Source organism: Arachis stenosperma, chromosome 3 (assembly GCF_014773155.1).
Source record: "Arachis stenosperma cultivar V10309 chromosome 3, arast.V10309.gnm1.PFL2, whole genome shotgun sequence".
Lineage (NCBI taxonomy): Eukaryota > Viridiplantae > Streptophyta > Magnoliopsida > Fabales > Fabaceae > Arachis > Arachis stenosperma.
The window spans coordinates 154,526,953-154,539,757 of record NC_080379.1 but is presented as its reverse complement, the minus strand read 5'-3'; the positions used below and the strand labels follow the sequence as shown (position 1 = coordinate 154,539,757).

General features: G+C 34.3%; 1 protein-coding gene across 1 annotated transcript; it reads left to right on the top strand.

Moving 5' to 3' along the window:
* Positions 1-5,163: 5,163 nt before the first annotated feature.
* On the top strand, positions 5,164-8,320 carry LOC130968018 (sugar carrier protein C). The gene is made up of 3 exons (XM_057893093.1): positions 5,164-5,421; positions 5,517-5,839; positions 7,050-8,320. Exons 1-3 carry the CDS (start codon positions 5,289-5,291, stop codon positions 8,148-8,150), a joined length of 1,557 nt encoding a protein of 518 aa, XP_057749076.1. The 5' UTR covers positions 5,164-5,288; the 3' UTR covers positions 8,151-8,320.
* The last annotated feature ends 4,485 nt before the right edge of the window (positions 8,321-12,805 follow it).

Sequence of the window (12,805 nt, the reverse complement as noted above, 5' to 3'; positions counted from 1 at the left end):
AATTATTTTTATTTTTATAAAAAATTTTTTATAAAATATCATTTAAAATTTTTTATTTTTTGAGAATGATGCTCAACACAAATTGTTAATGTGAAAGAGCACGATGCTAATCAATTAAGGGAATATTGTATGAGAAGAATAATGTGATAAAGAATTGGTTCTCTCTTTTCCCAAGCACAAATGGGATCAATTTCTTTTCCTTTTAGTAAACTTTCATTTTGTTGATATTTGATTTTATGAGATGCTCTTCATCATCAACGGAATTTGAACTTCTTTTACGATATTAGAGAGATTCTCATCTCTTTTTATCACTTTTGTTAAAGTAGTGAAAAATGCTGAATTGATGCCCTTGCGGAGATTTCGTGGTTGGTAGCAGGTTAAATTGATTTGGTCCTCATACAGCAAGAAGGTTTAGCCTCTTTGGCTCTTTAACCCCAAAACCCAGATATTAATGCCGTAATGCCTCTTTACCAAAAGCTGAAAATCTATAATGTATCTCCAACGACAGCAAATCCTTTTTTTTTTTAATTTATACCTGGTGAATAATGTGATTTATTCAATCTATCTTTTAAAAACAAAATTAATTATCAAATCAGTCTATATAAAATATGTTATAATAATACAACATGTATATTAAAAATATGTAAAATATAAAAATATTATTTAAAAACTATTTTATGAAGATAGATCTTATGAACGTTGAAATTATACTTAAAGGCTTAGTTTCATTTTGAATTAATAATAATAATAATAATAATAATAATAATAATAATAAGTCACACTTGTATAAAAAATCACCGATAATGAACATTCACCTATTCTCTCTTTTTTCTCTGACTTTTCTCTGTTTTTAACCTCTTGCTAAGATTTTCACAAATTTAAACAGTAAACTTTGATTTAATGAATATATGCTTAATAAAAAATAGCATAGTTTCTATTCTAGTAGAAAAAATTTCAATACCCATAATAAACGTATGCTTGTACAAAAATAGTCCTGTGGGATTAATTCACAATATACTTAATTTATCTTTAAAAAAACACACGGATTATTATATTGTAGTGGATATTTATTATCCTATCGCAGTATCGCTTATTATTTGAGTTATTTCTCATCCTTTGATTTTTAATCGTCTAGTAGCAAAGCATGACTATTTGATAGTCCATGATGACGTGTGAAATTATAGATGGGGACGTAGGGTGTGGATTAAATCGCAATAAAATGCATTGAAGAGGTTACTGTATGTGTCAGAAGATCAGAAATCTTTTTTAGCATTATGGGCTGTCTTTTTCCGGATGTTTAGGAAACAGGCCACAGCCTATCACCGTCCAAGTTCCACCGCGTCAGCTTTAATCCGTTTCCTACGTTGTCCCCAACGTACACTACCCTATTCATATATACATACAACTCTCTCTTCGTATTTTAATACGAAAAATATTTATTAGATAAATATTTACATGTAATTAGTTTTATGTAAAATTATATATAATTATAAACCTTTTTTATTATTTTTTATTTTGTATATAATTATTCTTTTTTTTAAATATTCTACATTTTTATTGAAGTTGTCATTTTTTCCCTACATGTTGTCAAAATTATTATTACATTTTTTTCTAGAAAATAAATATTAGATATAAAAAAAATAGTACTAATTAAATAGCAAAATCATTTTAACATTATTATCACTATCGCCCCCCATTATACTAGCTAATACTAATATTAATATATATAGCTATATATTATTACGTTTAGATTCATCCAAGAAAAAAGGGATATCACATTTGTCATGATAGTGATAAACTCTTTAACGCTAGAATAAGTGTTTACAAAATTCATTCATGATTGTGGTTGGAGAAACTTTAATATATATTCTCCTTAACAATAATGTTGGATGAACTGTTCTTTAATTTTTACTTTTTTAATGTTATTTAAATGTTTCAATTTTATCTTTATCCTATTCATATTATGAATAAAAAACAATATGAAATTTAAGTACACTACTGTTAATGAAAATGTGTTCATCCATCGTATGTATATATAATTATATATATTGACATATCTATGGCATTTCCTAATCCAAACTTTTTTGTACCTTTTTTTATTAAGTATCTAAGATTCGATTTCATGCTTTCACGGTTTCAGCCTTTGCTGTAAAGGCCTTAGAAGTCACGAATCCTAATCCTCTCCACGGCTACATACTATTAGTACTATTACTACAAACACCGACATTATCCATTTCCCAACTACTATGTTCAAATAGCACCCACTATTATTATTATCCCGTGCCACTCATCGTATCTTGATTTTTTATTTTCATATTGTAGAGCAGTATATATATATATATATATATATATATATATATATATATATATATATATATATATATATATATATATATATATATATAAAATATATTTTTAAATCTGCTTTTAATAAATTATTTGTATTACAGGTGCTCTTAAAAAAATTGTTAAATATTAAATCATCTAAAATTTAAATAATTCAGTAACACTAAAATAATATATAAAAAATTAGTCATCGTATTTTTTTGAACAAATTATCTAAATAAAACAAATGAAATTCAAAATTATACAATTACAATTTTCTACAAACTATTATAAACGTATGTATTTTTTGGCATTTTTATATAAACCGGTCGTAGTGGTTTAGTATTTGATTGTAATTCACTACAAAAATAGCGTAGTTTATGTTAAAAAAAATGAAGAACAAGAATCGCTATAAGAATGTAGCGATTTTTGAATTAACTGAAGCATGCATAAATCGCTAGAGGATATAGGGATTTATGTGAAAATAATGTGCAACCTAATCTGTTAAAGGAGTGCAGCAGTTTTGTGGAAGTGGTCTATAAAATCAGTGCACTACTTAGACTGCTTTTGGTAATTTTTTATAAACCATATGCACATAAATTACTACATTCTTTTAGCGGATTACTTTGCAATTATTTACGCATAAATTACTGCATTTTTCTAACGATTTACGCATGTTTCAGCTAATTTAGAAACGGCCATACTCCTTTAACGATATTTGTTTTTTACTTTTTTTCAACATAAATCACGTTATTTTTGTAGTAGATTACGCTTAAATATTAAATTACTACCGCCTGTAATAATTTATATAAAAATATCAAAAAGCACATACGTATAACAGTATACAGAAAATTATACTTATATAATTTTAAACTTTATTTATTTTATTTAGATAATTTATTCTATTTTTTTTATGCACTTACCTAATTCTTAATAATATATATTTTTTTCTATAGATCAATGGTCAATGGATAAATCTAAGTATCTAATTATTACCACTTTAATTTTTTTCCAACCAAATTTTGCTGACTCACCAGCCATATCCATTTAATTAATATGAGAATCACAAGAAATAAAAGAATCAATATTCAAAGCTTACACACAGAAAAGAAACTCCCGGCTCATATACCCTGTGAAATTCCGAGTATTATCTGACGTGTGAAACAACCCACGCTGTATATCTTCCAAAATTGAAGACCATTTGTGATTGGATTGGGGTAAAGGCAAATCTTGGATACAACTAAATATTAAAGAACTTTGTAATGGAGAGTAATATATATACCCTACTTCTATATATTGTCAACCGCGCCTCCGTCGGAATAAATCCAATTTTTCTCTATTAAAAAAAAAAAAGAAAAAATGTGAACTTTGATTTTTTTTTTTTTTATATAGGCTCGTCCAACGGCGAAACACACAAGCAAGAGTGACAGTCTGACAGAGACAGCGCCAGTGTACCTGTACGTAGACACTAAGAAAAATAGCAATGAATTCATGTAGATATATATAGTCATAGTGTTTAAAATTGGATAAGTAGGCTCTAAATGGTAGAATATGATTAACATATTCTTTCATATTTTTAACAAATATTTATATATAATTATATATTTTCCTACCACTTATAATATATCAAGTTTAATGGCAAAATTATAGATATCCTAATATTTAAGGTATGTAGCATTCTTCAATAATCAAATACTAAATTAAAACAACAGACTAAATTTCACATTTTCACACTTATTGTATGAAGCTGAGTCATCGTGCATGTGGATAATTTTTTAAGCTACTGAGATAATGACATAATAAAGATATAAAATTATATTAATAAATAAAATATAAATAGAGATATTATATTTAAAAATATTAAATTAATATATTTTATATTTATTTTAATAAAAAAATAAAAAAGTATAATTTATTTTTTATTTTTTATTATTTTTATTAATTTTTATAATTATATATTTTTTTAATTTTAAATATAAAAATAAAATAAATTAAATTTTTATAATTTATTTTAATTTATTATTAAATAAAATATAAAAATATTATTTTTTTATTTTTTATATTTTATTTTTAATGTCTTATCTCATCTGTGTTTAGAATCAAATGCGGCCTAATAGAATGATTTTACATTGTTTTTTATTATGTTGATAATTTGATTTATTGACTATAGGATATATAAAAAATATACGCTTTTAACGAATGAGATCAATTAAAAAAAAATCTCTTATCTAAAAGGGACCTTGATATTTCAACAATTTAGGCAAGTTTGACAATTAAGTTGCTGCATGCCTTCGTTAATCCTAATTCCTATACACCGGATATAAATTGGTCCTTTTCAATAATACACAGTTCAACATGATTAATAATAAATATTTTATTATTTATTAGAATATTAAAATATGAATTTTTGTAACAAATATGTAAACATACTTCCTATGAATCCATAAATAAAATAGTTTTAACAGAAGACTATTTTTTTTTAAGTTTCTACTAATACATAAATTTTTAAATTATATCCTTAATATATATGGTAGATCGCAAAACCTTTAGAAATGTAGTGTTATTTTTTCTTCTGTAAATTCAGCATTTTAAATACATTTTTATAATTTCATAGTTTATTTCTTTAAACATGAATATTAAGTGTTTACAATATAGTTTAGAATGATTGAAAGTAAAAAATAAATCAACATAAACACTCCTAAATCATAAATATTAATACACACGTAATACGTAGATATATATGAGGAGTAGTGTATTGGTATTTTTTTGTATTATGACTGACAGCTCAACAAAAAGAAAAGATGAAGAGAGAATTTAAAGATAATCAAGAAAAGAGAAAAAATAATAAAAAAATGGAGTTAGCGCTCTATTTAAACACTTGCCACTCCCCATCGTAAAGCTCCACATTGTTTCCCTTTCGCTCTCTGATCTTCTCTCTCTCTATATATATCTCTCTCGTCAGAATGCCGGCCGTGGGAGGAATTGGCCCCGGAGGGGGCAAGGAGTATCCCGGAAACCTAACTCCTTTCGTTACAGTAACATGCATAGTTGCAGCCATGGGAGGCTTGATCTTCGGTTACGATATAGGAATCTCCGGTATAATAGAAAAACAAGATTTGAAGCTTATTACGAATAACTTGAATGAAACAGATCTAAGAACTAATTTGAATTTGTTTGCATGTGGTGAATAGGTGGAGTGACTTCAATGGATCCGTTCTTGAAGAAGTTCTTCATGTCGGTGTACCGCAAGAAGCACAACGACAAGACCACCAACGAGTACTGCCAATACGACAGCCAGACGCTCACCATGTTCACCTCTTCCCTCTATCTGGCGGCGCTGCTTTCCTCCCTGGTGGCTTCCACCATCACCAGGAGGTTCGGCCGGAAACTCTCCATGCTCTTCGGCGGCCTCCTCTTTCTTATCGGTGCTCTCATTAATGGCTTCGCCCAAGCCATTTGGATGTTGATCGTTGGTCGGATCTTGCTCGGTTTCGGTATCGGTTTCGCCAATCAGGTATATCTTTTTTCTCATTTCTGTGAGTTATAAATAATTATTTTGCTTCGGAGTCTCTTTAAAGTATTCAATTATTCCTTAAGATTCTTGACCGTGAATCTGTTTTTCTTTCAATATTGACAATTAAAAATTTCACTCGGTTGATTTCAAAGCACACGTTAGCTAAATTTTTAGAGAAAAAATATCTAATTTTAATTTGAAAAAATATCAGTGTGTTGTCTTATTGGGCAGCACCGAACATGGCTATGTCTCCGATATTCTCTGTCTCTGTGCTGAAATGAACTACAAATCTCCGCTGTTTCAAATTAAGACAGGAAACGAGACAGATCTCTGTTGAGCTTTGATTCCATCCTTCCGTTTTCTTCTTTTATTTTATTTTATAATAATCTAAGAACGGGCAATTAGAGTCGTTCAATGCGTCCGTTTTCCACTATTTGATCATCATTATTGGTTATATCAAGTTTTCATTTTTATTTTTTCTTTCCTTTTTTTTAAATATATTTTTCCAGATCTGTAAACTTATTTTCCTGCTGTCGTAAATTAATCCTTACCCTCTAAAAAAACAAAAGGTAGCCGGTACTGAAAAGACAACAACAGAGAAATATATTTATTTATTTAAGCTGAAAGAAGAAGAGACCAAGTCTTGGTAGAAAGTTACTGACAGATAGTAAAATGCACTTGTAAATCTTTTAATCATTTATTTCATTGAACATATTTAAAATTTTATTTAGCCCCAAAAGTCACACATCTAATTTTCGGCTTGATTTGACTCTCTGCTTCTGAAGCCTTGTTCAATTGGAGCAAATTTCATTTCCACCCCTGTTTTTTCCTCTCCAATTTGAAGGTTGAGTGTGTGTAATGGCTCAATTGGGACTTAAATTAGTCCAGCTTGGCAGCTTTTAAATTACTAGTGGCAATATTATTGTGGAACAATGGCACGTTTTTCATCCCATGTGATGTGACATCCTCGATTTTAATTTCCTCTCTGCTTAATCCTTTTTCCACGGCGTTGATATGACCGTTTTGATTAATCTATATAATTAAAATTAAAAGAAAAAGAGAGGCCCACCAATGAATAGAGCTGTTAGTTGCACGGTTCTACTTTTTCCAAGAAACGTGACAAGTTGTTTCATATTGTGTATATGAACATGAGTGTTTACTATTTAATATTTGATTTTACAATTAACCATTATGGTGAATTATTTAACAGTCCGTGCCATTGTACTTGTCGGAGATGGCTCCATACAAATACAGAGGAGCTTTGAACATTGGATTTCAATTATCTATCACAGTTGGGATCTTAGTAGCAAATGTGCTCAACTACTTCTTCGCAAAGATCAAAGGTGGATGGGGATGGAGGCTTAGTTTAGGTGGTGCAATGGTCCCTGCTCTCATCATCACAATCGGATCATTGGTCCTTCCAGATACACCCAACTCCATGATCGAGCGTGGAGAGCACGAAAAGGCCAGACAACAACTGAGGAAGGTTCGCGGCGTAGAAGACATTGATGAAGAGTTCAACGATCTTATTGCCGCAAGCGAAGAATCGAAGAAGGTGGAACACCCTTGGAGGAACCTGCTGCAGCGCAAGTACAGGCCTCACCTCACCATGGCAATCATGATTCCATTCTTCCAGCAATTCACGGGCATTAATGTCATCATGTTTTATGCGCCTGTGTTGTTCGGCTCCATTGGCTTCAAGGACGACTCTGCTCTCATGTCAGCCGTCATTACCGGCGTCGTAAATGTGGCTGCCACAGTTGTCTCTATCTATGGGGTTGACAAGTGGGGTAGGAGAGCCCTTTTTCTAGAAGGTGGAGCCCAAATGATCATATGTCAGGCCGTAGTAGCTGCTGCTATTGGAGCCAAGTTCGGAATTGATGGAAACCCCGGTGATTTGCCAAAGTGGTATGCTATTGTGGTGGTGATGTTTATTTGCATCTATGTGGCCGGATTTGCATGGTCATGGGGTCCTCTTGGGTGGTTGGTGCCCAGTGAGATCTTTCCATTGGAAATTCGTTCAGCCGCTCAAAGTATCAACGTGTCTGTCAACATGCTCTTCACTTTTTTTGTGGCGCAAATATTCTTGACCATGCTTTGCCACATGAAATTTGGCTTGTTCATCTTCTTTGGATTCTTTGTTGTCATAATGACCATCTTCATCTACTTCTTCCTCCCTGAAACTAAGGGTATCCCAATTGAAGAGATGGGCAAGGTTTGGAAGGCACACCCATACTGGTCTAGATTCGTTGAGAATGATGATTATGGCCATGGAGTTGAGTTGAATAAGGGAGCTGTCAAGAATGTGTAATTACACTAAGCATTTTATCTTTTCTGTTTCTAGTGGCTAGTCTTTATTTTTATTTTTTTTCCTGGTTAAAAATTAAATGATAATCAGTTTCAATTTCAATGTCAATGTATGTATTTTCCTCTCAAATGAACAAAGTCCAAGTTTACTCAGGATATGCTTTTTTCTTTCAATATTATCCAATCCAATGACACAATTGTTACGAATTTTCTGGATTTCATTTTCATATAAGCAGTCCAATATTTTTAGTATAAAATGGTTGCTCTGATTATTGCGAGTTGAAGGGCGCCTAAATGGGTGATACGGTTAAAGTAATAATAATGACATCATAATTTATCAAATTTAAATAAAGTCAATAGCGTGGACTTACAACCGCTTATGGTTAAAGGGACCATTCACAAATCACAACGAAGAATCATCTGCCACAGTATAAAATATAAAAGCTCTCACACGAATACAGCATAAATTTTCTGTCTCAAGATATTTGTTACACGAACACATCCAACACAACACAGCACAACCAGCGAAACATAAAACATTTGTTATGGTTTATTTGCATCAATATAATATAGTTTTCTCAATTTAACGTCTCGTCTCTCGTGTGTAGGTTGCTTAGAGAAATAAAATCCAATTACTAGAAATGCCCTTCATAGTCTATAACTCAATATGTTGATGAATTAATAATACACACACACGATGGTCTTGGACTGAGAGCAACACAAACGATGGAACAAGATTTCCCAAATAATTTGGAACTTTTGCCGTGCTAAATTTTAGGTGAAAACTCAAGTGTAATCGACTTCAAGTGAAGTTGATAATCAAGAGTCGTTAGATGATTTGACTGATTTGACTAAATTTTCATCCAACAGCTCTCAACTATCAACTTCACGTGAAGTCGACTGCACTTGTATTCTCACCTAAATTTTATTTAGTGCTAATAGATCAATAATCTCCAACCAACTTAACTTATTATTGCATGCTGATTCAATCGTATTTTTGGAAGACATATAGGAATTGCACTTAATTAAAAAAGGTATAAACCAGCCAGATATAATGGACACGAAAAATCTCTCATTTCTCAAATGATTTCTTCTTTAATCATTCAACACAAGACAAGAATATAGTCCTAGCTAGTTTTCTGGGATCAAAATGATTGCTTTGTTGGAAATTTTGAAGCCACTATTTACTCTAAAAGTAAAAACTAACTATATAAAAATTAAGCTCTAACCCTTGTTTTTTTTTTTTCTGTCCTTGGGAAAGTTCGTTGGAGGTTCCAACTGCCAACAATAAAAGTTTCTCATGCTTTTGAGTAGCACTTCTTTTCCCTTTTTTCATTGATGTAATGAAGAGAGTGTAGTACCTTTCGGTGGACAAGCGTGACCATCAAAATAAACCAAAGATGTAACTTATATCTTATCATCATATATCATGACTCACAACTTACTAAGAGGAACAAAATCTTTGGGGCCAAAAAGGAGAGGTGTCCCTCAATTAAATCACGGTCTTTGCACCAAAGCAAGGGAGTATAGCACGAGAATGAACGCTTTTCGATGTATTTGGCTTTCTTTTTCTTGTGTCTCTAAGGATATGTTTTTGGATAAGAAAGAATTTAATTAAGAAATGGAATTAATTGCTTCCTTAGCTTATTGAACACTCGTTATCCCTCTTTCTGGCCTTCTTATATAGGCACCATATATCATATGCCGTTGTTTTGGGGCCCTCCTACAACTTTACTTAATGGAGACTAACATGTCTTCCACCTTCATATTTATTTGGATGGCGAAATGCTTTTCACGTCACCATGACAAACACCAATTGAAAACTCACATGGAAGTAGTGTTAATTATATCTTCTTTGTTTTCTATGAGATGAACAAGTATTAACTATATTCTACAGCGAGGTTTGTTGATTTGTTTCAAGTAATCATTAAATTGGGTAGAAATTCACTTACAATTATATTCATATGAATGACTGATAATTCCTTCAATCTTTGAGTATTGTCTGGGAAAATGAGAGCGAGAGAGAGAGGGGGTGGGAAACACAGGGAGGGGTAGGCATAGGGAACGTGACAAGGATCCAAGGGTTTGGAATCAAGAAGAGTATCGGTGGCTGGAGAATGAATCATTTTCTGTCTTTGTGAGTAATCTGCCGCAGGACATATCTAAGAGAGTATTATTCCAATTGTTCAACTGGACGGGACGAATCAATGATATATATTTATCACGAAAATAAAAAAGTGGAAATATATACATGATTGCTTTCGTGCGATACAGAACCAAAGGAGGGACATTGAAGGCTGTTGCGGAAATGAATCATCAGAGACTGAGAGGAAATATTTTGTTTGTGGAAGAGGCAAAATACAGAAGAATGTCGGGAGCAGTAATAACAAGTAATAGACATGCGGAGGGAGACAAGCGACAAAACGCTACATGGCAGCCACGTAGAAAAGTTGCTGAGACTAATCCTGAGGCTCCTGGAAATGAGGAGCTGAAACAGGAAAGCGACAAAGATCCGTATGAAAAGGGTCGGACGAAGAAAGTGAAAGTAGCAATGGCAACAGAGAATCTGGAATGGTTGCAGAAGAGCATCGTCGGGGCACGACCAAAGCCATTAACTTCGATTCTTTAAAGGAAATGATCGCAAAGAATGTGCCTAATGTTGTTCAGGTGCGGGAGATGGGCGCATATAAAGCACTTCTGACTTTTGACAGTGTACGGAATGCTGACGATGCCTACACCTTTAACATGAATAGCCTCTTACAGTTATTCCATAGAGTGTGGCAATAGGAGGAGTCGGAACATAGTGAAACTCGAAGGGTGTAGCTGGAATGCTTTGGGGTCCCGCTGCACGCTTGGTCAGTTAACACTTTTAGAACGATAGGAGGCCAATGGGGTGAAGTCGTTGGATGTGCCAAAGAAACGGAAATGTGTAGCTCTTTCACTGTAGGTCGTGTTCAGATTGACACTTGCGTAATGGATGTGATTCAAGAATGGATCCACGTCACAGTTGGTACGGGAGGCTTCGATGTCCTGGTGAAGGAGGTTGGACATGAGGCGTGTAATCTGCTTTGCACCAGAAAATCTGAAGATGAAAAGACAAGTATACAAGGAAATTCCGATAGCAAAAGCAACAGTGCCGGCGGGGATATAATGCAGAATTCTGATGAAGGGTCATTGCATGAAAGGATACAGGATGAAGATCGGTTGTTGTTGGTTCCACGGGATGATGAAGAAGACAAGGGCAGAATTGTAATTATAGACACAATTTTGAATGAATGGAATAATGGCTACGCGCAGCGTAATCTCGGAAAAATCGGAACGTATCCGGCATTAACTAAGGATAATCATGTTATGCACGAATTGGGGGGAAGAGTCGTTATGCTCTATGAGGAAGATTCTGAAAAAACAGTAAATGGTGCCCTAATTGGGCTGGAAAGGGAGTCCGCAAGTGCAGCACTAAAAAAGTCACACTTAGAAAGGACTTGGGCCATAACACAACATGGGGACAGACAGCAAAGGTTGGGCCCAGGAGTCCAAGTCCACGAGCAAGCGGACGCGGGTCAGCGGCCCTGTGAAGCTGGTTCGGGTCGGACTCCATTGGGAGATGAGGGTCGCGATTCTACCAACCTGACCTGCACGGGAGAACAATGCGGCGCCCTTGGAGAGTTCCCAGTCGCTGGCAGGCAGGCGGCGATCAACGGGGAAGGTCGCGGAAAGGGTAGCCTCGGCGAGAACATGGGGGGCAGATGATATGGGCTGGGTCTGACCGCCTCCAAATCACCAGGACTGATGTTGATGACGACGCGGGGAGTGGAGTCGGTGGTGGGGAAGTTGGCTCTTTGGCGGCGGTCGACCAGGGTCTGTATGGCGCTTCAGATCTCAAGGTGGCAAGGGGAGAATGACGTGACAAACTCCATGAGAGCAGCAGGCATGGAGGCGCGGTAATGGTTGATTACGCAGAGGGGAGGCACGGGAAATAGAGCGCCAGACCAGGGAATGAAACTGGGAGTGACCAAATGCCACATAATTGTTGTGGGCGAGCCGGTAGGATGCTATGCAGGCAGGTTGAGGAAGACTTTGCAGAGACTGAACCGGGCCAAGAAGGAAGGGGGAATGATGCGGAAGCAAGTGACAATCAGCACACCGATCTAGAGGAGCAGCTGGTAGAAAATAGAAAGACCTGGGAGCTGACACGCGAATCAGGAGCGATATTATACAATGAAAAATACGACATCATGGCAATTCTACAAGCACAGAATGAAGAAATAGCTCGTAAAAGAAAGATGGCAAAGCAGAAAGCAAAAATGAGACGATGCAGACCCAAACATGCAAAACAGGTGTGTAAAACAATTTTAAAATGATTTTCAGTTCATGGAATGTTCAGGGGTTGAGGGGAGATGAAAAGTTGAGAATGGTAAAGGACCTAAGGAATAAACATAGGCTACAAATTTTAGGTTTGATTGAAACTAAAAGGCAGATAGTGACGAGATTCGATGTTGCCAGAATATGGGGACAAGGTAGTCCAGGTTGGGAATATGTAGGGTCTGATGGGGCGTCTGGTGGACTATTGCTAATTTGGGATGAGGAGATGTTCAAATTGAATAACTGTTATAAGGTAGAGAGGTGGTTGTGTGTTGAGGAAGTGATATTAAAAAGTAG

Coding starts and splice junctions, on each gene's coding strand:
- LOC130968018 (XM_057893093.1), top strand. CDS start 5,289: ATGCCGGCCGTGGGAGGAATTGGCCCCGGAGGGGGCAAGGAGTATCCC. Junction 5,422..5,516: donor TTACGATATAGGAATCTCCG/GTATAATAGAAA, acceptor TGTGGTGAATAG/GTGGAGTGACTTCAATGGAT. Junction 5,840..7,049: donor GTATCGGTTTCGCCAATCAG/GTATATCTTTTT, acceptor ATTATTTAACAG/TCCGTGCCATTGTACTTGTC.